Source organism: Falco rusticolus, chromosome 2, assembly GCF_015220075.1.
Source record: "Falco rusticolus isolate bFalRus1 chromosome 2, bFalRus1.pri, whole genome shotgun sequence".
In the NCBI taxonomy this organism is placed as follows: Eukaryota; Metazoa; Chordata; class Aves; order Falconiformes; family Falconidae; genus Falco; species Falco rusticolus.
This window is the reverse complement of record NC_051188.1, coordinates 64,557,240-64,585,138: the sequence shown is the minus strand read 5'-3', so window position 1 is coordinate 64,585,138 and position 27,899 is coordinate 64,557,240. Positions and strand designations below refer to the sequence as shown.

The 27,899-nt window shown below is 39.6% G+C and overlaps 1 protein-coding gene across 20 annotated transcripts in view; it reads right to left on the bottom strand.

Moving 5' to 3' along the window:
* The window catches only part of MCF2L (MCF.2 cell line derived transforming sequence like), a 164,329-nt gene that overhangs the window by 44,740 nt on the left and 91,690 nt on the right, over positions 1-27,899 (bottom strand). For all 20 annotated transcript variants that reach the window (XR_005102373.1, XM_037375774.1, XM_037375773.1 and 17 more), the window contains 2 exons: positions 24,534-24,617; positions 15,424-15,538 (listed from right to left, as the gene is read on the bottom strand). Coding sequence is in view for 19 of the 20 variants with exons in the window: in XM_037375774.1 (XP_037231671.1) it covers positions 15,424-15,538; positions 24,534-24,617 (199 nt within the window). In the remaining variant the exon portion in view is untranslated. The remainder of the gene's footprint in view (positions 1-15,423; positions 15,539-24,533; positions 24,618-27,899) is intronic.

Here is a 27,899-nt window from a genome sequence, read left to right as displayed (position 1 = left end):
TCTTTAGATGCCTGGTATCACCCATTATTAAAGATTACTAACCCTCTGTAGCTCATCACTGACCAGCAACGTGCATCAGTGATACATACACACTGCTCGAAGAGATGCGGGGTCTCAGGCTGCTCACAGATCTTGGCCTTTTTTGGCATGCAACATGTAGACCTATGTACGAAGGACCATGGAATCGGCCCACCCACCCATCATTGGCCATACTACTGTACCACAAAAAGGGAAACATACAAGACCCAGTGAAACATCTTCGGAATGATATTGCCCATCCTGTCCATATGGCAATTAGGTTTATGCTTGGGCATGCCACAAGGGTTGTGTGGCTCATAAAAAAATATATATTAAAAAAAATAATCTCGAAGGTAGAATTGTACACAGTGCAGAACAAGACAAGCTGGAGCTCAAACAGGTTCAGCATATACAAGAAGACAGTCCAGTAGCCTGAGCCCAGGGGTAACAATCACTTTGAACAGCAAGTGTTCCTGTCATGCCCCCAGTCATAAAAATACTTTCAGCAGTTATCAATCTTTGAAGTCAGAAAGTTACCCTATATTCAGTCATCAGCAAACAAGCCAGGGTAATTAAGAACAGCATTCTCTGTTACTTTGTTTAGGAACAGGCTGTTGGAAACCAGACGCTAACTACTAAGGTTATCGTTCCCCAAGAGAAACTCTGCATCCTACATTTTCAGAGGCATTTCAACAGATTGAACCCGAGTCACTTCAAAGACCACTTCTCCATCTCTCCTGCTGCTGCTAGGAATGACTTCTAGGGGGGTGAGGGGGAGGACAAGAACTTTTTCTAAATCGTGTTTAACATATTAAAAATAAAAAAAAGAAACCACTAATGCCCTGGCAATGAATGCAAGCAGAGAAGAGCAATCTCCTTAGCTGCCTTTATACGTTCTAGAAGACAATCAGATATTGTCTTATGGTATTAATGGTATTAACAAATCAAGACAGAAATCTCCAGTACAGCATCTATGAATGAAAATAATTCAACTAAGCCCTATGGTGACATTTCACATTACCAGTTTTATGCTGGTTTTCCAGCAAGGGGAAGGGCTGGAACAATTCACCTGGCATAACCCTGCCCCACATCTCCCCTCCTTGTGTCCTTATGTCGGATAACCAAGACTTTTTCTATTTGATAACTAGGTAAGTCCTAGAGGATGCAGTTTTTCCTACAGTAGAAGAATTTAAGTGTTTATGAATTTGACAAAGAAAATAAAGTTGAAGCTCAACTGTAACACTAAACAAAATCTAGTACCCAGGCACTAAACAGGAATTAGACCTACAGCAGTTTAATTTTCTTATAATTCCTGATTGCTTGTTATCATAAAGCCTACTTTCTTTCAAAACTGGCCAATTCGTCCACTTAATTCCAAAACAAATCCACCAGCTGGATATTTTTAAAAAGAAACAAAAGAAATTATCACATTTGGCACATTCCCCTCATTTTAAAAGGTGTTCTAATTACTGATTTTAAAATATTTTTTAATTTGGTCTTAGTATTTTGATCTTACGACAGCTTCTTTCTCACTATCCAAAGCAAGACTAAGATTAAGGACTTCTTAACATTTGAAACCACCGTCTCTAAGGAGAAAGCAGTCTTGTGCTTTCTTGAGTAAATGATGGGAAGAAGGGGATATATCCCGCTCTGCAAAGCTCTAGTTTGAAAGCTACAGGTACTGCAGGGTTTTATAGCCCATAATACCCAGCCTCACTGTAGAATGTGCCTAATTGAATCAATTTAGATACAGCAGAAACTGAAACAGAACTATAAACCATTATTGGAGTTCTACGTTAGACAATTAAATTTCTGGTTTAAATTGCTAAGTAAGCCTGTAGGTTTTAACACAGCATCTAAGCTGAATACTGCTCTGTAATGCTGCTGCTATATCAGATCTCTCTTAGGTGTTTTCTAGAAACCTGCACTTAAATTAGTACTTAAAAGCATTCAACTGAAGAATAGGTTGGAAAATAAAAAGTGTTATAAATCCTTTGTAACACCAACATTACAAATGACATTCCAAATTTGTAATGTGAATGTACAAATCAAAGTGATTACACACCTAAGAGAAGTTGGAAGTATTGAGGGCTGGACAGTAATACCTTCCCACTAACCACACTTGCTCTAAATTAGGAAACTTTAAAATCATATTTTCTATTTTTCTGACAGAAAAATTGAGGTTTGCATTGGTGTTGAGACATCAGTGGCAAAGAAACAATCTGCCAAGAAAATAAATAGAATGAAAACATATTCCCAAAAGATCACTGCATATACAAGTGCATGATACTACCATGACATTCAATCGGTTAGACAGAAAATCAGGCAGAAAATATCAGTTTGGTGCCAAGTTCTGCCAGAGATGTATATGTATGACTGAGGTCAAAGAATATTGCACACATCTGAGAACAGAACCGTTCCTAACAATGTCACATTTATGAACATAAGATTTACGAACACCCAGATGAACCTCTTTGGATACCAGCAAACCTCCTGAGATGCCTTAGAGCAAACTGGCATGACATTTCAGCTCTGATTCAAAGTGCAGGCCCGACACCTCAGTCCAGATTCCCACAAAAACACACTTTCAGTTGAGGTGTGTAACTGGTCTATCAGGTATCAGTTCTTAGTCCAGCAACATTTAAGAGAAAGAACAGAAATTATGAGCACCCTCTATTTCTGGCATATGACAATGCATACGGGACAAAAATGTGAATGCAATCATTGACAACTTCAGCATAATTTCAGATGGAATTAGTAATATAGTTTTGTCTTTAATTTCTGTAACCTACATGTCTTTAGCTGAGAACACTGAAGAAGTCAGCTAGTACAGGAAGCACAGCTGGGAGGACACATCTATTGCTTCTAATCTCCTTGGAAAACCATCTATAGAGCATAGACCCAAGGAACAGGCTCACCTCAAGCTTCCTGAGGTGCTGAATTCAAAGCAGGTGCTTGGTGTTGTGAAAGTCACTGCACTGCAGCTATATCTCCATATCCAAATCTCCGGAATCAGGGACAAAACCTGCCATCTACTCCTTATTGTATTCAGTGAGTGCCCGTACTGTGCTTCCACAGAAGGTTATTGATCTAGAATTTGTTATATTTGATTACTGGGCCCTCTCACAGTCAGCTCGATTAACTTAAACTGTGGAAGGATAAACTCACCCATCTCAAACTAAGGCTGACCATTGTTCATGAAGAAATCTAGGAAAGAAAAGGAATTCTAACATAACAAATGTAAAGTGAGACAGTCAGAAGCGCTGCTGTACTAGTGCAGCCTCTAGTGGTCTGTCCAAGATCGCTGAATGCCAAGTAAAAATTTATATATAAACCTCCTGGCAGTATCAGCAGCATTTCACTCAACACACCCCATTTTGTGGCAGCCCACAGGAGGACCATAACCTGTAAGCAAGGAGGCACCATTTCTCGTTGATTTTTATGTTTAAAAATCTGATTATGAAAATAAACACTGCTCCCCCCCCCCCCCCCCAATCACTATAAATACAGTGTGCATACTATTCTACCATCTTTTTCATTCTGCACTGGAATTCTGTGACTATACGGATTTTTTAATGCACATTCAAAACACAGCATTTGGACTTTTTTTTTTTATTTGGTTTTGATAATTACTGCCTTCCCTTCAGAGAAACAGATGAAGCTGCCCAGGAAATGAAAAAAACCTAAGCCTTTGTGCTGGAGCTGAACCTGTTAAAGTTTCATCATTAGATAAGGTTCAGATAAGAAATCTGATCTGTTTCCCTCCACTATGCACTTCCCCCCCCCCCCCCTTCTCCACATTCCATTTAACTCTCCCTAAACCTCTTCCAGTGTACTACTGATGGAAAACTTCTATTTTTCTTATTTATGCTTACTTTTAGTCTCGGCTGTTATTAGTTCATGCCCCAGGTATGTCTGAAAACACTCATACTGTATTTCAGTGTTCTCAGGATTGGGGAATCATCAGATACACAAAACTGTATTTTAGGATTTCACAGCAACCAGGCAAAGAAGAATTTAGATCAACGCTCGGTTGTGAGATGGCATAAATAAAACCCATGACATAAATGATGTAATTTACTCATGAGGTGGAAGAGACAAGCAGAACCACACAGCCTGGAAGAGCAACACCATGAAAGTACCTTTTGAAACTTTATAAGCATAGGCAAGATAATTATACATGATGTGTCAGTGACAGGAGATCTTAAAGGCCAGATAAACAGGAGACAAAATAATGAAAGCAACTTCAAAGAGCTTTGTCTAAAGTGCTGATGATAATTCAAAATTTTGGAAGTGTCATCCAAACTTCACGATGATTGTAGATGGGCTGAAAAGCAAGAACCCGCAAGGAAGATGGTCTGCTATCAGAGACATATTGTCTATGAGGCAAGTGACAACTCACTGACAACCAGGAGAGCTGCTCTCAAGCCTTGGTCCCAAAGGCAACCACTGGTCTTTATCCTGCGCAGCAGTAGGTCCCTTGAAATTGTGAGATATGAATTAAAATGTGTTTACTTGAGGCACCTCTGTCTCAAGCACTGTCTCAGCCAAATAAGCAGCACTGCTACATACCTTATTTATTTTAAATTATTTATGTCGATTTATATAGCATAAACAGTCACATTTCTCTTTTCCCTCCCCACTCAGCTTCAGAGATACGGGCATCAGTATCTTCTTTGATTCGTCCCTACAGCTCATCTATCTTCTCTGCTACTTCAGGTTCTTAAATCAGACTCTCTCCCACTTTAAAGTGAATTCCCCCTTAAAATAAACACAACTGACTGGAGTACAGTAATCTATTCCATTATATTCCATTATATATGCTGAGATTCCTTCTGCTCCAAAAAGCTTATGTTGTTGAAGGCAAGCTGAGGGAATGTAGCCAGTGTTAAAGATATAAACTACAGTGTCCAGGTATCATCATTTGCCTGGGCCTGCTCATCTGCTTGTACCACGTGCACTGGTGTCCTTTCCATGGTACCTATCAGCCTTTTTTACGGTAACTTACCAGGCTTTACCCCATCAAAGAATCCCATAGACTATAATCAGAATGTCTGTGATGCATTTCTACAGGTAACAGAAATAATCACTAAGAGACAAAGTTATTGCTTAACAGATTCTCTTTTAGTGTGTGAAATTAACTAAAGTAAGGGGGTTTAAGGAAGAGTTTTAATTTTCTAAACTGAAAAAACAGTGTAATTTCTTCAGGTTGTGCAGAGCTGCTTTGGGTGGACTATTTGAATAAAGTTAACAACTTTGAGGACTCATTTAGAGTCAACTACAGATGGCTGAAGTAGGCCATGTTATTCTTGAGGGCCAATTAAGGATAAATAGGTCAATAAAGGCAAAAGGGCTCTATGCTGGTTAATCTTAAGTAAATATAAGTAACAGAAAGCCTGCATGATCCTCACTTTTGAACTACTAAGTCCAACTCCGTAATAGCTTTTTTACACCTATTCAGAACTATGATATTGGAATTATACGTATTTCCAGTACACTGCAACAACCATTAATGCCACTGAAAAAAGTACTGGCACAACCTTATCTGGAATGCTGCTTGCTTTGTTTTTGAAAGGTGAGTTTACACTTAGTAGGGTGTTAAATTCTTTGAACTTAAGACTGGACTAATGAAACCTGCTGCATAAGGTCCAGCATTCTGGTAACTAACTTCCACAATTTTACGGTGCTTAATTTAGTTTGTCTTCTTAGAAGATTAAATTTACCACTGGACAGTGTGTATCGTGCATACTATTCAATTCCTCTAAACCATGAAGGTGTAAGTGGTATTTGAAGACTAGAAAAGCTTTGTCTGTATGGGGCTGAGCTTTAAACAAGTTTGAGACATTCATAAAGTGGACAAAAACAAGTGTAATTTGTTCCAAACTCATTAAAAATTCAGACTCTAAGTAACATGTTGCGCTCTGACCTAATCTTGTCAAACTACGTATCTGACACAAAAGCTTCTGACTATCACTTGACTTTAAGATGCAATGCTCCTGCTTCAAACCTAAGCCTTTACATTTCCTTTCTGCTTACAGGAACATAAGGTATTTACAACTGTTTGGCAGCTGTGCTCTGAGAAAGGAAGGTCACACACAGCATGACAGATTTTGCTGTAAGTCCTGGGATGTTCTCACTGACAAATCTGAGGGGCTGCCAAGGTAACAGCAGGGTACAGATTCCACATCTTCAGCCTGGATTGTAATTTGACAAAGAGGACAGCATGGAAATGAAGCACAGCTGACAGAAACAAACTCTGAAGCTGCAAAGCTGTTGCTCAGTGTGTCAGTGCAAACTGTCAGAGCATCTGGGTTTTGGCACTTCTTACCCATTATGTGGTGATGCTCATCCCTGGCACTATAAAACAAAAGTGGTTAACTCTTAGCTAGTGGTGGGCTGCCTGTTTAGTTTGCAGATAAATGAGGAAACATGTGCAACTACCCTTCCATAACTGGCTCTTCACAAGGTCAGCCCGGACCCTGAGGGAATTCCCAACTCAAAATACAGCACTACCCCAACACTGCTGCCCCTGCAGTGGTGGATCTATGCCAAGAACGGCCAGACCTGAGCTCTGTGAGCGCTGTGCTCTCCAGTGACCCTCACGCTGGGAAGGTTTGCTCCAGTAACATCCATGCCATGCTGTGGTATATTCTTCTAGTCCCTACTTAAAATCCATTCTGTCACTCTTTACTGTGCCCACACCAGTAAAGTCTTCCCAGATTTGAACCCACTGGAAGGCTTAGCACAGACATTTCTTTTTCAGTTTTCCAGCGTTAACCCAAACAATGGGGAGCTGGTGCAGTTAACAAGGAAGGGTCTACTCAAAGCTTAGGAAACCCTAACAACTGAGTTTTCAAACTGTTGGAACACTTTTGGAGGTCATCTTGTTCTGTTTCATTACTCAGACAGGATGGCTCCCTAGTTTCCAGCACCAGACGGTACCACAAAGAACAGGATCTCAAAGGGGATGCTCTCAGGCAGGAAAATGACAGGGACAGTTTTCAAAACAGGAACTTGCCAAACACACCAAGTTAACCTGAGAGATGCTCAAGATCATGCAGTAGGACAGAAGGGCGTTGCAAAGAGAGGCTGTACAAGGCTCTGTCTGAATACAAGTAAAACAGGCCTGTGTATTATATTTAATCAGCAGTGTGGGACTCCAACTGGCCATCAAAACCTGTTCTGGATTTCCTAATCAACACTATTTGTTATTTCTCTGGAAGGAATTTCATATTTAAGATTCAGTTTTACACTTTTAAAATACTAATTTTCCAATCTCTTGTGACTGCAAGAATTTTAACTTGCTTTCTTTGTTCAAAGACAAACCTATATAAGTAACAAAGAAAAGCATCAAAACTATGTATCCTTTTTTCTCTCATACAGCATATTGTTTTCTGATTGCAGTAGAAGCTGCTAATTAACCAGAAGCAAAACTGTATGTTGAAAAATCCTTTTTTTTTTTTTTTTTTATAAAAAAAAGCACCACACACTGCAATTATCTATTAATTTCTTTTGGACCAAATTCTCATGCTACACCCCACATTTCGTAAAGTCTTATTCCAAGAATGTGTACACACTGAAGTGAAATAAAATATATTTAGAATGACAGCTGCGATGGACAGAATTAAGTATGAACAACACTTGCCTTCAGGGTACATTGCAAATCCTAAAAGTCTGTTTACTAAGATAAATAGAAATAGTAAAAAAATACTTTCAAAAAAGAGATTAAAAAAAGAAGAGAATACTGAAAGCCCTGAGATGACTTCTTAAGGGTACAGTTGGCAGCTGTTTCAGGAGCCAACTGCAAACCTGAACAGAATATTCTTCCTCTAACCGTAGCAAAGGTACATCCCACAGGTGTCTCTCCCACTTTGCAGCAAGAACGATGGACACTGTGTATGGAGGTCATCAGTTTTTTCATTAGCTAAGAGGTGAGACAACCCTGTTCTGCATGACTTCCTTTTCCTACCCAGCCCAGCAGCAATCCCCAAAGGACTCATCCAGTGAAGTCACAGGAGACAGTCTTCTCTGCAGAAAAAGAATCAGACCAGCTACGTGGACATTATAAAATGTCCTCAAAGCATCTCAGATAGATGCAAGACTCAGCTCACTGTCCTCTGCTGAAACCCAGTTGAATTTAAACAGCTTACCTCTTACAGACACTTATCTACAGATATGACTTCATTCAGCATCTCCACCGACAAGAACTATTAATTCCTGTGGATCAATACTTAGATGGAAAGCATTTGTATCAATTCAACCTTTCAGTTAAAACACTCTTCCTAGAAAGTACTGCCTTAAATATATTACATACTGCCATAGATTCTCCTTCTTTCATCTTGGGTACTATACGTATAAAACCAAAAACCATTTGACTCAAGAAAAATCTTCCCAAGAGAATGCTCACCTTTTTAATAAAACTTCAACTTGTACTTCAAGACTAATAAAAAAAATTAGCTGCTGAAAGGAAAAACCTGTTTCAGAAGTATTACATGTATACCTTTACAACATAAATCTCATTACCAAAACAGCAGTTATAAACGGATTAGCTGTAATCTTCCACTGGCTATAGCATTCATCCTTAATCCATCATTTTTTTCCTGATAAAGCAGTGATCTTTAAGTATACATGACACATGACTGTTGTCACATGCTATGTCAACAAGCTGTATTGAATATTTTGAGATAATTACAAACCATATGTTAGATATTGTATTTTATCCACCTGTCTATAGAACATGAATTTACCTTGCAAAAACATCCACCTGAAGAAGATGGTTCAGCTCTTTGCTTAATGATATCCAACTGCACCAGGGTTAATTGAGTATCTTAAGTTGAGGTATTCCCTTTCCACTGTCTCCTTTCTTAACATCATCATGTATCAGGCATTTACACATCTGAGCACAAGCTGATAGCTTTACTATTTGCACTATTCTACTCCATGGTCAACTAAGTAGGTAATGTGCAATTTGTAACAGTTCCATTTCCAAATGCAAGGTGCCCCATAAGACATTTAACTCTTCATGATTAAAGTTCACTATGAAAAAGACAGGAGAAAGTTTACACAGAAAAAGCTTGCGAAACCCAGCGACTAGATAGTATAGAGCAAGAACGCAAGAGGAAACAAGGTCATGTTTACCTATAAAATTAGAGGGGAATAATAAAGGTAGATTAAGAGTTTTCAGTTTTTCCTCCTTCAAGAAAGTCCTAAGCTAGTCTTATTACCAAGACTACTTCTTTCACTTGGGAAAAAACCTTGAAAACCTGATGCCACTGCTAAGATTTATTATACCACTGAATATTTTATTGGGTGAACTCTACAGCAGAGCAAAGAAAGGTCCTTTCTTATGAGGCTGTAGTAGTTCCTCACTGTCATTCCCATGAAATATCATTTCCCTTAACACGCGACTGCAGGCAGGCAGACAATGAGTTTTAAGTTATTGGTACCAACCCCATACTGCGATCACGAATCTTGTACAGGGCTGAGTAGCATAAGCAGTTTTCTGACAAACTGTTGTGGCTCCAGAAAAGTCTGTGCCCTACAGGGCTTTTCACAGAAAAGTCCACTTCCCCTCAGTCAGCCAGAACACAGACTTAGGTACTTCATAAGCTAGATGACACTAATCTGGACAGCAGTCTATGCATAAAAGCTGTGGGCTGCATTTCTATCCTTCCTGTAAATCTGTACTCCTTATGCCTCTTTAATAAAGTTACAAAATAAATAAAAAACTGCCTCCATTTCCCTCAAAAGCAGTTTCCAAAGCATCCAAAACAGTATATGAAATTTTAGCCCTTGAAAACTAAGATAACAATAATCCTAACTTAGGACAGCTTTAACAGCACTAGAAATATCACAATTTAAGGAAAATTACAGTACTGCCCCTCTTTGGAGTATACACAGGCAATAACTTATCATTAACAGAACATACTTTATAAGGGGATGTCTGCTGACATCTGGCTATGTCATCTGGTATTTCTGTATTTTTTTATTCCTATAAACCTTCACAAGGGCTCACAAACACAATTTCACACACACTAAGCTCGTAACACCACTAGTGAAGATATTAAGGATGTCTTCAGCCCTCTGAGAAAACTGCAGTTCTCAGGCACAAAAAGGTCCCAGGTTTATCAGTATCTTAACCGCAGCATTATTTTTACAAGGTTGAAACTGAACTGTTATCGCCCTAACACTGAAGTATTGTTATATTTACAATAGTTAATACCTTACTCTTCACATCTACTCAGCCGGGCTATCTCCTTCTTTTACACAGAAAAGTGATTTCTTTGTAAAGAATAATAAAAGAAATAAACAAGAAAATCTTACAACAGCCAGACTTGAGGAATGACCACTACTGGCTCAATACACATGGAACAACTGTTGTCAAGCATGGTAAACTAATAGAAAAACCTCCAGAAAATCTGCTCCCAGACTTAATTAGTAAAAACATGCTCCTGCCAAACTGGTGCTCTTGAGATGTGTTCAGTGCTCCTCCCCTGCACCAGATGCTGTTTTTCTGATCAGAATTTCTCACACAAATCCCAGTCTGTGTGGAAGTTCAATGGGCCACCATGAAGCGCACCACCAAGGACTTTCAAAAGGAGGTGCAGATATGAGTTTAGTACATAAGTATTTGTAGTAACAGTATCCAAAAAAGGTACCATGAAGGAAGGCTTAGCACCATGCAGTTTAATCAACACAAGGATAAACAAAGAAAACTGTAAAGTTGATTGTTAGCCTCACAGTTCCACTCCTTGATAAACTAGGGATTATCAAGCACAGCCAGGAGGGCACCTCACAGTACAGTGCTACGTATAACCAGTATTCCCTCACAGGGAGCAGGTCCTACAAAATAATTAAGAGGAAAGCCCTTTACAAGAACACTACCATTTCTCTTCACAGACGTACAATAAAGAAAAGCATGCATGTGTGTGAAGGACATCTGCCATGACTAGTTCCAAATGTGAGTTCAGCATGAATGCTGTCAGTGAAAAGAATGCAAAATTCAGCTTGAGCCCAAATTTAGCCAGTGTTACATAATGTGTATTTCTAAGAGGTTTTAATCTGGGAGAGCCATATAGATCAATTTGGGAAAGACATAAAAGAGATCTTGAATCATACAATGATTCAGATTTGAAGGGATCTCAGGAGGCTTCTAGTCCAGCTCATCCTCGAAGCATGGGCAACTACAAATTCAGACCAGGTTTTTCAGTGTTTTGTACAGCTAGGTCTTGAAAACCTCCAAGGACAGAGACTCCATAACTTCTCCTGGCAGCTTGTCTCAGTGCTTCATTATTGTCCCAGCAACGATTTTTTTCCCTTACTTCCAGGTTACAACTTCTCTGTTCCTATTCCCATCCCAGGCTTGCCTTCCTCCACTGCCCACCCCTGTGAGAAGCCTGTTGCCACTGCCCCCTGGCCCCCTGACTGGTGGGAATGGTGGCTGTTGGATCTCCACAGCTTTCCCTCTCCCAGCTGAGCAAGCCCCGCTCCTGTAGCCTCTCCTTGCACATTGGGTCCAGCTCTGACCATTGTGGGGCCCCCACTGGACTTACTCCCAGTTTGTGGCCCCCCCATCCTGTAGTAACTCAGAGCTGGGCCCAAACCACAGATGGGGTCTGGAGAGAACCAGCCAGTAGACCTCTTGCTGCCACCCTCTCCTGGCCATGCTCCTGCTGGTGCAGCCCTGGGGCCACCAGCCTTCTCTGCTGCCTACTGCCCACCAGGACCTCCAGGTCCTTTTCAGAAAATCTGCCTCACAGTCAGTTAGTTCCCAGCCTGCACTCTTGCAGGTGGTTAGTCCATCCCAATTGCAGGACTTGGCATTTGTCGTCAAATTTCATGAGGTCCCGGTCAGTCCATACCTCCCACCTGTCTAGGCTCCTCTGAATGGCAGTCCTTCCCTCAAGTGTACCGACAGGCCTACTGGTCTCATCCACAAAGTTGACAAGGATGACTCCAATCTCCTCCTCCAGATCTTTGCCAAGGATCTCAGGCAGCACAGATACGTATGGTTCTCTGAGGAACTCTGTCTCCAGGTAGAGCATGAGCCATTAACCACCAATCTTTGAGCTGGATGATCCAAGCAGCTTCTCACCTACCCAGCACCTGCCAAAACTTAACTACTCAAGTGGATACAAGGGTGCTGGGGAAGATCGAAAGTTTTGCTTAAGGTGAGGTAAAATACATGCACAGCTTGCCCTCATTCATGCAACCAGTAAATTCATCACAGAAGTAGGTTGGTCAAGCAGAGTTACTTTTGCTTAATCAGTGCTGGCTACTCCCTATCACCACCACCTTTCTTGTGCCCAAAAATGTGTTTGAAGAGGACTCACTTCATAATTTTCTCACAGACTAGAGTGAGGTTGACCAGCCTGTAGTGCTCCAGATCATTATTCTTGATCTTTCTGAACACGAATGCAATATTTACCTTTCTCCACTCATCATGGTCCATCTCTGATCTCAAAAACTAAAAGGTGATAAAGAGCAACCTCGCCATGACACTAGCCAGCCTCCTCACCACTCTCTCAGCGTAGCTCATCTTATCCCAAGGACTAGATTTGGGTCAAGATTTCTCAAGAGACCCTTGATCCTCATCCTTTGCTAGTCATTCTCCTCCTTGAACCCTCACTCTAAACACACAGGCCTAGGAGACGCTGTCAGAGAAGACTGAAGCAAGGGATTTAAGTTCCAGCCTCATCTTCATTGGCTGCTACTAATTTACCCAGCCCATTCAGCACAGGTCTACATTTTCTTTGTTTATTCCTGTATTACTAAAGCAACAGGAGGTTTTTTTAGGTTGTCCTTGATGTCCCTTTGTTTCTTGTCCCTCAGCTCCAGGTGTGCTTTGACTTTCCTAAAACCATCCCTACAGGTCTGGGCAATGTTTCTATATTCTTCCTTTGTAGCCTGTCCCTGCTTTCACCTTCTGTATGCTGTCTTCCTACTGCAGCTCAGTTACAAGTTCCCCATTCAGCCAGGTCAGTCTCCTGCTATGTCTATTCGTTTTCCAGGACGTACTGTTCTTTGTGCTTGGAGGATGCTGTCCTTGAAAACTTGGCAGCCTTCCTGAGCAGATTTACTTTTCAGAGTTACCTTCCATTGAATCCCACCTACCAGTTCCCTGAATAAGCCCAAGATCTATTCTCTTGAAGTCTAGCTAGGGTCTGTACTTTGCTACTTGCCTTCCTCACCTCCATCAGGATCTTGAACTCCAGTATTTCATTCCCTAATAGTTCTTCAACAAAAGTCACAATTTTTATTGAGCAGCCCGCTGGTAATACTACCGTACCCTCTAAGAGAGCCAGGATTAATTGCTGGGCCTGCTTAGCATCCTCGAAGTTTTGGAAGTGCTGCAAACATGGCACATTCAACTGAGCCAAGGTAACAGAGCACAGGCTGTTAGGACAAACCTCTCTATGTAACTATGAAGTATTCCTTCACACTGAGTAACCTCTTGAGTAGCATCCAAGAATTAGCATGTTCTGCCAAAATCACACGTTTTCAATTAAAACATAGAGCATTGCACTCTAAGATACAGCAAAGATAAGAAACAAGAGGACAACATCTATCACAGAATCTGCATCCATACATACCAAGAAGTAGTTTTCTGATGCAACATAAATAGCAGTATATAATTATGGGAAAAACACCATGAGGGGGGGAATTAGAGAAAACTGGGTCCTTATAGAAGCATAGTATTACAGAAAACTTTTTAGGTTACAATACAGCTATCGCTTTCAGGATGGTTGGCATGCATGGAATCTGCATCACCACAGTTCCCTAAACAACACACCCTGCCAGCTCAGCAGGTGCTGATAGGAGTAATGGAGGATGGAGCAGAGTGGAGACCTGGTGGCCAGGCTCTCTTGTGCTCCCTGCAGGAATGGGAACTTGATGGCACCACACAGCTGACAAACTTCATATACCAGTTGTCACATGAAGAATCTATGACGTGTCTGTGGCTGAGCCAACCACTGTGGTGAAATTACTGTCCTCAGATGAAATAATCTCATTGTAACACTAACGCACACCTCCAAAGTTACCAGCTCCCAAGGTACTACACCTCACTGGGCACAAGATACCAGGTCGCAACAACAATATGTGTGACTAGAGTCACTCAAGCTCCACCTAAATGTGATGGAAATGGACTAGTCCTGAACAGAAATAAGTCCAGAGGCAGGGGAATGCTGTCTAAACTCCCATATCACCCAACCCTGGTTCAGTGTTCACAAATCTAAGTCAATCTGACTCACTTGAAAGTTGTTAATGAATGAAGGGACTTCTAATCAAGGTAGCCAGCCTTCGGGAGGATGAGTGACAAAGAACAGATAGTGAAGAGAACACCATTATCTAAGTTATGCAGAAAGAGGCCTTCAAATGAGGAAAGTTCTAGCTATGAGAGGAAACAGGAAGATAAGGTGTTGCAATCCACTGAGGTCAACAGAAAATTAGTTGAAAATAAGACAAAGATAATTGTGGTAGTGGGACATCATGACCTCCAACCCAAATAGCTTCCCTGAAAGAGGGCAAAACCCTGCTTGAGGAGCATGCATAGTTAGTAGAGGACTTCAGTAGTGCAATCTGAGGATGTGTACTAATTTGCATTAAAAGCAAGAAACTTGTAACCAATCCTATGTATGATGAATGAACATGCAATATACTATGAAGTATAAAAGGTGGACAGAACAGGGGAGAAGTTAGGAAGATTCCATCATAACCTCTGAGATCAGTCAACAGGCTGAACCTATCTTCTCCCCCCTAGGGACACCTATTGGGTAAAAACCTTTCTTCTGTGATTACCATATGTTAGCTGTTATTAGATATATTGTTTAAAACTTGCTTTGCAGTCAGTGTATTTATCACCATCAATCTTTGAACCTTATTCTATCACAATTTTATACTACTAAAGAGTGTTATTCCACAAACTGTTAGTGTTAGTCCTTTGTGGTGCTAGCAGTCAACCACAGTGAATAACATATTCAAATCAAGTGGTAAGAACCACTGAGGGGTCCCCCCTTACGCTGTTGGCATGTTTCCCTGAACAAGTCAGTTGAATTGCCCTCTTATCCAGCAGGACTGTTCAGTGAAAGGTCCCTGTAACAGGACACTGACAGACTAGCTGGGCACAAGGGTCTCGACTTTCCTGGGGTGCTGATAGAAATCAAACATTAGGGGTTGAGAAAATCTCCCTTCCTGCCACCGTCACTTTTCACATGGCAATAATTCATCCAACAGCTACATTAGGAAGCTGTCACTGGTCAACGCTTATTGACACTAAACCATAAGCTGCATTTTCTTTTTCTTCAATTAAATACCAAGCCTGACCTTTACACCATCATGTAAGTGACTGAACGTGAAAAATCACTTAGCAGATAAAAGGGTATTTTCTCTTAGACAGGTGCTCACCTTGGGATGCTTGTCAGGTAGGTCAGGACATTCTGGAATTCCTTCTCTGGGATCTCACTGAAAGCTGGATAGTCTGGAAAGGTGATAACAGGACATCCATCTCCTCCTCTTCCGCCTACAAAAGAAACAAGCAGCAGGCGTGTTTACATGCAAGTCCCTTTACCCAGCTTGCAGTTTCCCAGTAATGAAACTACTGTGGAGGGTTTTTTTGGTGCAGGGCTCATCAGCATGGACATTGTTTATTCTGAACAGTCTAGTCTTTTCTTCAGAGCTTTGGAAGTTTTTTAGGAAGGAACTTTTTGCACCACATCAGATTTTTTCTGTACAAATGGCTTTGCTCATGTGAACACAGTTTTGACACCAGATGGCAGTGCATCTTTTTTTTGACAAAGGTCAACTGTATGTAAATATTGCCAATTTGGAGAAAGAAATGAACCAATTTAGGAAAAGAAAAAAAAAAAGTAGGTGAATCTCCATCTTGAACTAAACTCAACCTTCTTACCAGTTTGAACTCATTCATGCAGCCCCACCCCCGTCTCAGCTGGCTGCTCTACTACCAGTCTAAAAGAAATGGCAGAACATTAAAAGAAATGGGGGAAGGTGTTTCAAATGAGATTTCCTGTTCAGCCTCTCAGATTACCTACGAAAGGTAAAGTGGAGCCAAATACCTATGCTGCAGTATGGCTGCTGCTGAGCTAGATATCATTATCTGTATCTTTTCTGTCATTTGCACCGCTGGGTAAAATTCACAAACACAATGCTTTTAAGTGAGTGTGCTTCACACGTTTTTATATACAAAATGTAGTTGTTGCTTTTTTTAAAGGCAATGTTACTGTTTCTTGTCTTAAGCAAGTATATTTTCATAAAGAGAGGCTGGACAAAGGACTTCTTGAGCCCTAGCAACTGCATGAATTTTACAGTGGGAGGTGGCAGGGACACATCGCTGAAAAGTTATCTTTGCTTCACAGTTAAAAAATTGAGTAAAACCAGCCAAGAATTGCTGTGGTAAAATAATAAGGATATTTTTTCCAGCCCTGAAGCCTGACAATTGTGCAGAAATCAGTTGGAAACTATATTAACAATACTCACGACAGCAACAGTGATCTGTGAAAATTAGTGTGCTATTAGGCACTTTCAGTGTCTTTGCATCCAACCTCAGCAGAAAAAGAAGAGAAATATTTGAGCTCAGATTTATTTGATAAAAGCAACCACCACTTCCCTCCAAAACCACATATAGTTAGAAGAACTCAAGTAGTATCCTTATGTTAATTTATGGTGAATCTGTCTTCAGTCTACCAGTTTACAAGCTTACAATGCTACCACTATGTGGCCCTTGAAATCAAACTACATCAGAAAATAATTGTGCTCTGGATGCATGTAAACAGCAACAACAAAATGCAACTATTATGCAAATATCACAAATTTGCAAACATAACCTTTACAACACAGCCAAATGCAGCAATGTTAAGTCAAGGGACTTAATTTTAGCTATATAAATATTCACAACACAAATGTAATTTAAGACCAGGTTTGATTCTATTATTTTTTTTCTACCCCCGGATCCTAGGACCAAAGCATTTTCCTCTCTTATTAAAGAGATTTTTCAAGCATGATAATGATTATTTCTGTTGCTCATGAGGTGTTCTGCTCTCTCTTGAATATCTATTTTTAGGTCCAATTATACATTATTTGCTGTATCCCTATTGGTTACTTGCTTTGTTCTACTTAATTTCTATAAATAGGACATATGAAACAAAAAACCAACAATAGGCTTGCAGGACACATCCTAAGAGCAGAAGCCCAGACTATGACCTTCAGGAAGTTCCCAGACCACCACTGATTGTCAAGGGCAAACACAGTCATCCTGCCTTGATATTGCCTATTAATTTTCCATTTCTAGTACAGTCATCTGTGGTTATCTTGGGTGGAGACGACTCTGTCCTGCCTCGTGCTGTTAGAAGATCGTTACTCACTGATTATCTTTTTCCCCAGTATTTTCCTGCTGGGACACTTAGGCACACATACACCTTCAAATGCTGCTGAGCTGTTTTTCCTTATCAGGACCTCACTGCTGAAAAGAGTTTAGGGCAGAGTGATCTGAAGTGCTATCCGTAACATATTCTGTAATATTTTCAGCTTTAACATCGCTGATCTATAGAAGTCACTTTCTATGTTGCAACTTTAAATACATGGCCACCAACGGAAGACAGGCCACTAGCAAAGCAGTTGCTTGTCACAGCAAGCTACAAAAAGGACATGGGAAAAAGTAAAAATCCTACAAATAAATTGTGTTTGTATTAAATGACAGTAAAAGTAGCTGGATTCACTTTTTAAAAGGTGCCCTTTATTTCATAATGAACCTGATAGAGCACGGAATTATTTTTTTTTCCTTGATTTGGAATCACTTTTTCTTGCTTCACCTCTACAAAAGCAGCATTACACAGTTGATTCTTAAATTAGCTCCAGAAAATGTGATTTTATTCCCTTCTCCCAGAAGTAAATCAAGCCATAGCATTCAGGAGGGAGAAGATAAAAGGGAAATTTTAGGAAGCTAGATAGGGTTTTGTTGTTAGTTTTTTGTTTTAGTGAGAGAAAGCATTCAAGTGACAAAATGAACAATCTCACTTCTCTCATCCTTCTTGAGACACAGGTTTAAGGCAAAAATCTAAAACACCTTATTAAAAACAAATCCACATAGTAACCTTCCAGCATCTCCAAATTATATACATCTAATTACAAAAAAAAGGAGACAAAAACTTAGATGAGCTCTATACATGCTACAACTCATGAAAATAATTCAATCTGTACAGAGGTTTGTTTGTTTGTTTTTTTAAATAAATTACTGGAATTTTAATCACCATCCAAAAAAGTAATGATTTAACTGTAATATTTTAATAAGTTCAGGTCTGTTGACTGTCTGTAGAGTGACTACATCTAGTTACCTCAGCCATAACCACTGGAAAATCATCTTCTTCCCCTCTAGCTCACAGTCCTGAAATCTCATCCACAGCTGTGCAGCAACCTAAACTTATTTGCTGGGCAAGTTCTGTCCACAATGGCACACACAAGCCCACTCTCCTATTTCTAGGCTTAAGCAGGGATGCACTGACGGATACAATTGGAAACAATTAGTTCTATGTGTTCCTAAGACAACCAGGTATCTCTTAGAGAGCATTTTCTTAGTCTAATCTTAGGTTCTTGTTTGTTCTTTTTTTTTTTTTAATCAAAATTTCTGAAAGGATATAAACACACACACCACCCCCCATGCCCCCCCATCCCTTATTTTTGCTAAAAAATGTAAACACTGTTGTGACTATGCAAAGGTCAGGTTGGATCAGGCTTTGAGCAACCTGATCTAGCGAAAGATGTCCTTACCATGGCAGGGGGGTTGGACTAGATGATCTTTAAATGTTCTTTCCAACCCAAACCATTCTGTGATTCTGTGAAAATGCTGAAAAACATTCAGCATTATTTCATTTTGAAATATTAAACAAGTGCCACTTGAGTGCCACCTTTAGTATTTGTTTATTGCAAAGGGCAGAAGAGAATGCATCAGTCCTCAGCGGGTGCAATCAGTCCACACACATTTTACCTGAAATGATTCCCAAGAATTACTTCTTGTCTCATAACATGCACCTGTAAGGAATATTCTGTAAGTGAGAGCATTCTAACTTTTCCGTCTAAAAATGGAAACACCATAGAAAAAAAGAGCACTGAAGTGCATGTGAGCAATCTAAAAAAATAAAAACACATCACTTCAAATGAAGTAGATCTGCTTCCACTCTACTTCCATGAGCCTTCATTAAAGAAAAACTTTGTTATTAACTCATTTATAACTGACTTTGGCAAGCTATTCAATTGAAACTTCTTTAACAGATTTAGTATCAAAGAAAACACAAATTACCTCTCTAAAACGTAAAGCTTTCAGTGGATAAACCTCTACAATTCTAGTAAACCTCCAGTTAGGTGGAGCTCTTCTAAACAGATCTACACACCTTGGTGTAAGGCCATTTTTTACAACAGCAACAGCCCTATATTTTGGAGAAACTCATATTTTAAAAACATGTTAAATTGCATTAGCTCCACAGGTTAGGTAGCAAAATGACTTAGCTTAAGAAATAGCACTTTGTGCTCCTAACTCTTGTATACAATTATTTAAACAACAGCACCAATTATTAAAATTATGTGGACCCAGAGCATTGTGATCTCACATATGAAAGGAGTGGAGAAATGATCCTTGGAAAACTCGCTGTGCTACTGTGGGATGGGACTGGTAAAGTTTACCACAAGGCTAGGTAATTTAGCGTTTATTCTTTACACTCTGTTACATCTAAATTTTTCCCATCACAGTTGCAATTTCTTTAGGGTTTGTTTCCTTGTTTTTATTAAGCAGGTAGGGTAACAGAGAAGTGTCAAGCCAAGGAAATTGCACTGTTTTACACAAATTCTAATTAAGAGGCATATTAGTGACTTGATATCTAAAAACAATCTCAAATTAGAAATAATTAGTATTCTTTTCAATTTCAAATGGCATTGACAGGGAAAATTAGAAAAACAATGTAGTGCACAGCTGCTAAAACACACACACGTGTGCATGCACACACACACACAGAGAAAAGGGTAATGCCCCACAACTCTGTGAAAGCCATGCTAGTTTTTTTGGTATGGCAGCAAAATTTGGGGGCAGCAAAATTTGGGAGCAGCAAAGAGACTGCTCAGACGTCCAAGAAAGAAAGGCAGGAGATTATTTTGTAATGTTTCCTTAATTATTCTACTGCTGTTTGCACAAGAAAAAGTATTATTAAAAGTGTTCTGCCCATCCCCACACAAAGGAAGCAAAGCAGTTGGATATAATTAGATGATGACAGAGCAAAAAGGTGGGTCTTCTAGCCTGAATCTATAATGCAAATGAAATGGTATTTAGCCTGTAAGAAAAAGATATGATCTTTATGTCTATCAATACTCACACACAAGATTCAAGAGTGCCATCATTCTTAAACATCTCAGATCTACAACTTTGGTTCAAAAGTGAGGTCCTTACATGAATGAGAGAAAGGCTTACCACAGATTTTGCTTTACTGTTGTGGTGGTTCAGCTATTATGTTTGTATGTTCCTGATACAAAATGTCTCCTTTCTACTTGCATAATACACTTAACTGGAGTACTCTGAGTATTTGAAATTATGTGTAGACTTCAGTGAGGTAGTAGATAAAAGCTTCATTGTGTATCCTTTGCAAAGAAAAACAGAATCAAGGAATTTACTAAAATATTCTTTCCTTGAAATGAGAGAGAAGTTTTACTTTTATAACTTCACAAGCTGCGTTTTTCCCAGGCTAATCAGCAGCAAGTATACTAGCTCAGAAATTAAGATTGCAATAACTAAATTTGTACCTGAATGTATTTGAACTGGAGATCTTAGCCAAGGATCTATTCTTTCTCTTTTTCTTTGCTACTTTTTTTTTTTTTTTTAAAAAAAATCTCTACAATGGGTTTAGCACTGTGAATATAAACCAGCAGTTAAGCTTACACCTGTGCAAGACAGAAATTGGTAAGTCACATCTCTTCCCTTGTCAATATACAACATAAGACGTTGACCATGTTATATCAGCAACAAAAATCAAGTTGGTATTTTTAACTAACTGATGCAATGTATGTGGTACAAGATCCACTCCGAAGTTCTCCAACACAATTTTACAGACAGACTCAGCACCTGTGGACACTTCAAAGGGAACAGTTTGACCAGCGAGGTATTTTCAGGTCATTTCCACAGAGGAGAGCAAGAGCACAGACAAGTAAATAAAGTTACAGAGAGCAGGGAGAAGCTTATTATTTAGATTGATAGTTTAAAGGGGCAAAGATATAAGCATTTTGAAAGCTACTACCAAGCTAACTTTTCCAACAGCAGGAAAAACAGCTATGAATAGCTGATAGGCAAAAATGCAACCAGCACAAACTTGTATTTGTATTTCCTTTAATGGAAATGCGTTGTTTAAAGTTGTTCAGTGCATAAAGAGGCATTCAAAAGAAAGTGAGCTGAAATAATTGGTTCAGTACTTAGGGTGGCCAAGAGTCTTATTTGCACATCACATAGCTTGTACAACTTAAGACGCTTGTAAATATATACAGCTGTCTATATGCTCTTCTTCACGTACATTTATTTTAACATACCTGCATACAGCAATGGCAGATAGCTGTAAAGCTGGGTAAGAAAGTCACACAGCAACTTTCCAATCAAGGCAAGAGAAAAGGAAATACTTATGAAAGAAAATACAAATACAAAATGCAAACAAAAGGAATTTATATAAAATATAAGGAATATATTTTCCAATGACTTTTAAATGGACCTTCCCAATGTCCTTCATGAGGATGAAAAAAACAAAGGCAAAGACCCTTTGCAATGCTGATGAAAAAGTGGTTGCACAAATACTAACTAAAGGAAGAAAAAAGATGAAACAGTGAACCATGTAGAGAGGATGTTTAATACAGTCTAACAACAGCAAAAGATTAACAATTCCTGCAAAGAAAGATAAGGACTTTGTTCCACAGAAAGAAAAAACATCCAAGGGGAAAAGTAAACAGCTGGGCCTGAGGTAAAGTATTAACTTCAGGGTTTATAAACTTGTTATGTGAATGACTGATTAAAAACCTCATCCCCATCTTGCCCCTCCATTAGATTTAAGCTCGACACATGACTGCATGCTCATTGCTAAGTGACACCTGGAGCCTTCAGTGTCTGTAGGAGTAGCTAGCACCTTGATCTCATAGCACTTTGCTATATTTACTGAAAAACTGAAGCATTAATGGAAGTTTTTGCTTTATTTTGTTTAATTTCAAGCCTAATTTGGATGTCCCTGCAGCACTTTCATTATAATCTAGCAGAAGGAGGGACATGAATTACTTTGTACCTGCAGAGGAAAAGAGACCAAGAAGTGACTCCTATTTAGACCAAAACACAGGAAGTAGCTTGGGAAGGGCTACAGCTTTTAGCCACAGAAGCAGACTAGGTTTCATTCACTATTCAAGCAAGCATCCCACGAGACCTAGATACGTCCTATTAGAGAAACTAAAGTAATTCTCAAGTATCTGTCGCATCGCTGTTCAAAAGCCAAATCCTAAAACCTGAAATGCATCTAAGACATTATGCAATTCACCATACCTGCAAAGATGCTATCTACCAGAAGTGTTTGTAATCTATGGACTTTCATTTTAATGAGCTTTATGCCATGTCCTAAGATTCTATTTCCAAGGCAACTTAGTAATAAGCAAAAAAGTCCCTTTCACACACACTGTGAATGTCTTAAGTGGCACTACAGCAAAGCCACTCATAAGCACAACTGCAACAAAAACCAAACTGTATGTACATTATCAAAATATTGGCTGTTCCTTTGTTCACAGAACCCGTAACACCACTATTTGGTATAGCACAGAAAATTAACTGTCAGTGTCTTGCAGGAGAATTAGGGTAAAAGAACTGAGGTCCAAAGTCAAATGAAAATGCTTAACAGTCAAATTACCCAAGAAATATGAAATACAACAGAGGGTAATGCAGATGTCCTACTATTTCAGGCAAACAAAACAGACTTCTGATGGGTGTAAAGGTGAATAAAAAGAAGAAAACAGGATGAAGAATGGCTGCTCTTACTAAACCCCACTGCATGGTAGATGTAATGAGCACTGAAGGTGCTTGTGGCTGTGTGAACTCAACAGTCTTAAGACATGAACAATCTCCAGCTGGACTCAATGAGATTTAATTCTTCTACTGTAGTCACCAGTTCTCCCCCTCACTCAGAGGGGCAAAATGTAAACCCTACTTACAGTTTCCTAGATAGGCTGATTCTTGCATAACACTATTATGAGTCAGTTTCTGCCCCTGGATACAAAGGAAGAACTTGTAAAGCCAAAAAAATAAACTGCCAGAAAAGAATTGTAACTTAAACACCATAATCTCAAATGGAGCATGAATGCCAGCTTCATATACAAAATAATCTTCTAAGTGCTACCACCACCCCACAGAAAACACAGTCATTACCACAGACTCACACTTAGTTTAGCTTGTGTGGCAGGAATAAACTATAATTAATGGTTAGTTATTAATACAACAAGATTCAATGAGCTCTTGCCAAGCAAAACAGTACATTGCTTCATTGCCCTGTGTCTTGATCTGATGCGAGGAGGGATTTAAAGGAAAAAAAAAACAGTCATAAAACCCAGCTCCAGCCCAGAGAGGTAAATCTCCTTTAGGCTGAAGGAGGCAGGGCAGCTCTGCGAAGCCACTGATGCTTTCCCTCTCTATGTACCGGAGGGAGGGCAGAACAGTAACTCCAGCAAGTTCACTGCTGAACACCTGCAAGAGCTTTACGGGCAGGAAAACAAACTCAGAAGCTTATCAGACACCTGCCACGCAGCCCGATCAGTGAGCAAAGGCACTATTGTTCCTTTACCCATTATTAGCCAGCCATGGTCCCAGCATTGAGATGGGCCAAGCTCAGAAGCCAACACCTGGATGGCACAAACACAGGCCCCCCATCACCTACCTGGCACAGGTTATCCAGGGGCAAAGACTCTGTGCTGTGTGAACATGGCTGTGCTGCATTTAGAGACAGCTTCACATCTAAAAGCAAGCTCCTTTGCAGAAGACAGGTGGTGATACCAAGCCAAAAACCCTGTCCAGAACTCGATGTTACATGTGCCTGACCCAGCACTGAGGCTGCAGGGGAAGGTAGTACTGTGATGCTCACTCCACTGCTTTGGTCAAAACCAAGGTGTCAACTTGGGCTTCAATATCAAACCTGACGGCAGAGCCAGTGGCAGCTGAGGCTGTGGGCCGAGGACTATAAGATAACAGCAACCACCAGTGCACCCATGCTGCACTCTCCAATTCTGGAAAACTCTCCAGTTAACTGGAGAACTAACTGTAATTTAAAAATTCTATAACACTTTCTTTAAAAAAAATAAATTTGTAAATTATTAAATAACAATTCTTGATAGTATGTATTTTTGGCTCATAATACACAAATTTCTCCTATATGAGACCTCAGAAACCATGAAAGCACAACAGGCCAAACCATATATCTAATCAATGTCTATAGGACAGTACACCATAGTCTTACCTGACAAGTAAGCAAATTGTTTCTTTAACTGGTCCTGAATATCTGCAGCATAGAGGGGAACGCTATCCTGATGCATGATTTCATCTGTGGAGGGAAAAAAAAAATTGCATTGCAAAGTCATTTTATGTAAAATTTCACAGCTGATATTAAAAAAAAATAATCATCATTCCTAGAACACAAACACCAGAAAATTAGAAAACTGTCCAAGTTTTCAAAAATACAAGAAAATGTTTGGAGTCTTTCAAGTGTTTGCCAAGGGTAAACTTTTCTTTGAACAGCATCTGATAAAAGAGTAAAGTGGATTTGCTGACACTGGGAAGCAGTATGGAACGTCACTAAACCAAACACTGCAGAGCTAATATTCCTCAGGGATTATGTTAAACAGTGGGTTTTTACATATCAAATTCAATTTTTATTAAAATCTTCTCAACTCACACAAAAAAAAGAGAAACTTATATCCCTCTAACCTGTTGTCTAGCGTTCAAGGCAGCCCCAAAGCAACAGTGTTCAATAAGATAGGCGGAACGGGCTTGAAAGTACATCCTCACACTACGCACACACATTCATACCTCAGCTGTGAAAAATATTGCTTAATCTTTTATCTCAGCCTTTCTGCTTTAGCTTAATGACAAACTTATTGCTTTCCCAAGTCTTTGTCTTCTGCCGCACTGTTTGAGCAGAGGCATTTCCCACGGCCTATTTCCAGAGACCCAGGTTTTGCTGAGCACAATAAAGTCTGCGTGACAGAGTTGCCTCATTCATTAAACTATGATGTCACTTTTTTTTTTACAAGGAAACAAGAAGTTTTACTCTTTCAAAATTCATAAAAATTATTCTACATTTTTAACCTCATTGAAAAGTAGCGAAGGGATAACCCAGCATTTTCATTATTTGGTTTTGAACATCTCTTTTAATCTGACATTGTATAAAGTTTTGGTTTTTAATGCACTTTGAAATGCTATTAAGGTACACTTGAATCTGACACTCAAAACTGTGACTATGCACAGGAAAAGCAAGTAAAAACCTAAAAGTGATGCAAGGGTGTCATCTGCCTTGAAGTACAAGCTGATCAAACAGAAAGAAGTACGGTTCTGGCCCTCAAGGAAGGGACTCGTTATTACTGAGATCCATCAAATACTGTATCTTGAACAGAGACCAACTTGCTTTTGTAAGTGATTCTCATGTACGTAAAATTCTGAGAATGGCAATTATTTGAGAATAGCAAAAAACCCCCACTTTCAGTTACTTCTTCCAGATAAGCAACAGCTTATACTGGGAAACAGATCGTCTCTGTTCTCTTTCAGCCAGCCGGGCAGAGGAAGACCCATGACCACTTCCAAGGTCACACACTAATCAGAGCTATTTTTCTGCATCCGGTGAACTGCTGCTTGATCAGAAGACCTCTGCATACCATGCTGTCAAATCCATAAGTGGATACATTTAACTGTTAAGCTATATTTCACCCAGACCTTCAGTTATGTCACCATCTTAAGGATTTTAAGAGAAAACTGAATACAGATCTTTCAGAAGGCCAATCTCAGATGGCTAAGTCATTTCCAGACGAGGGGAACCCCTCCCTCCAAAGAAAAAAGGATTTTAGATTTTACTTTTGCTGTCAGCACTTTTTAATATAAGGCGCCCTCCTGCAGCAGTGTTTAAGCAATGAAACATCCCTGATTCTGCAAACCAATGCCTGCAGGTGGACCCATTTACCTGAATATAAGCTGTCACAGGGTCAACACCTGATTTTTTTTGGTGGGAGATGGCAAAAGGGAAAAGAATGTAATCCCTTTGTAATATGCCATTCTGCCTACAGCCACAGGCAGAAAAATTTTCATTATTTCAGCATAAGCATGCAATAAAATAGATGTGTTTTGCATATTCAAGTAAACATGTGACACACAACATTCAAGCAGGCAAGGCATTCATAAGGCAAGGAAACTCTTTATGTTTCCCAGATAAATAATGATCAACATTTCTTCATGTATCCACGCGATCAATCCCACTGCAGTCCTGATTTGTGCCACGTGAAGACCCAAGTCTTGATTGCCCCACTGTTCCCTCCAACAGGAGCAGCAGCTTTTGCAACCAGCACAGAGCTGCCCCATAATTTTGTTGACAAAACAGTGTTTCACTGAAAACACAGTATCCTCCCCATGATTTTAAACTGTTTTAACTCAAATTTAAGAGACAGCCTGTTTGCAACTGGAGGAGAAGCACACTGTCCATTTACAGACTGAAAACCTCCAGAAGCTCTTCCTGTTGCGTCCTCCTCCACCAAAGTGCATCTCGTCTTGCTCTTGCTGATCTAGTTTCAACTTCAATGCTTCTGGAAGTAGAATATGCATGAAGACCAGAGCTGATTTTCGATAATTTGAAACAGCTGAGATAAATACCAGTACAAAACGAAGCAAGAAAATGCAACTCTTGGAACTCCTGAACAGTTCACATCCAGCAGCTTGAATGGATATGCTGGAACCCAGTATCAGTGCTCACAGATTTAGCCAGAAATCCCTCTCCAATACCCTGTTTCCTTGCAGAGGAGATGCAATTGTAAAAACTCATTGCTCTGCATAATTTCCTTCATATTTAGCATCCCTCTAGAAAAGACAGCTCGTCACAGTTTGCTTGGGATTTAATCTGATTTCACTTTAAGTTTGCCCATCATGATTTGAATACACTATTCCCTTAACAGGACAAGATAACAAAAGGCATCCACACTAAACAGACTGCAAGGGCACACATACACTCCTGGACTTTGGGGAAAATAATTTCTTGGAAATATTCTTTAAATAGAGAACCTGTCACCTGCTACATACTTTAGGGACATTTTCCATTTTAGTAAAGCTAATTACACACACATTAAAACACAGAATTACTGAAAATCATTCACTGTTTTCCAAGGAATTTTTATAGGCTTGAATTCTACTTCCACTCACATGGATCAAGGTTTACACAGCTCATGATTTTCCCTGTTCTACCTTGACTGCTTTACATAGTATTTTCAAAACAGAAACCTAATAGTTAGTCCGTTTTGCTTTATCCAAAATCCACAGCTGAAAAAAAGATGCTTATATCAGAACATTCCAGAATATCTACTCTTTCTTGAAGAACTCATTTAGACTTTTCCAGAGTAGCTTGCTAAAAAGAAAGCCTGTGGAATTTACAGTGCATCTGGTACTGTAGGTGCTAATAAACAGTAAAATAAGGTTCTGTAAAGTTATTACTGCTCTCTTATTATTATTCTTTTTCAAGAATGAACACATAGAATAGCTGGGAATGCACAACTGGAGGTTCTTTAAAAAACCCCCACATTATCTAGCATTTAAATTACGAGTGTAAAAGGGGACAGAAGTGTCATCTTAC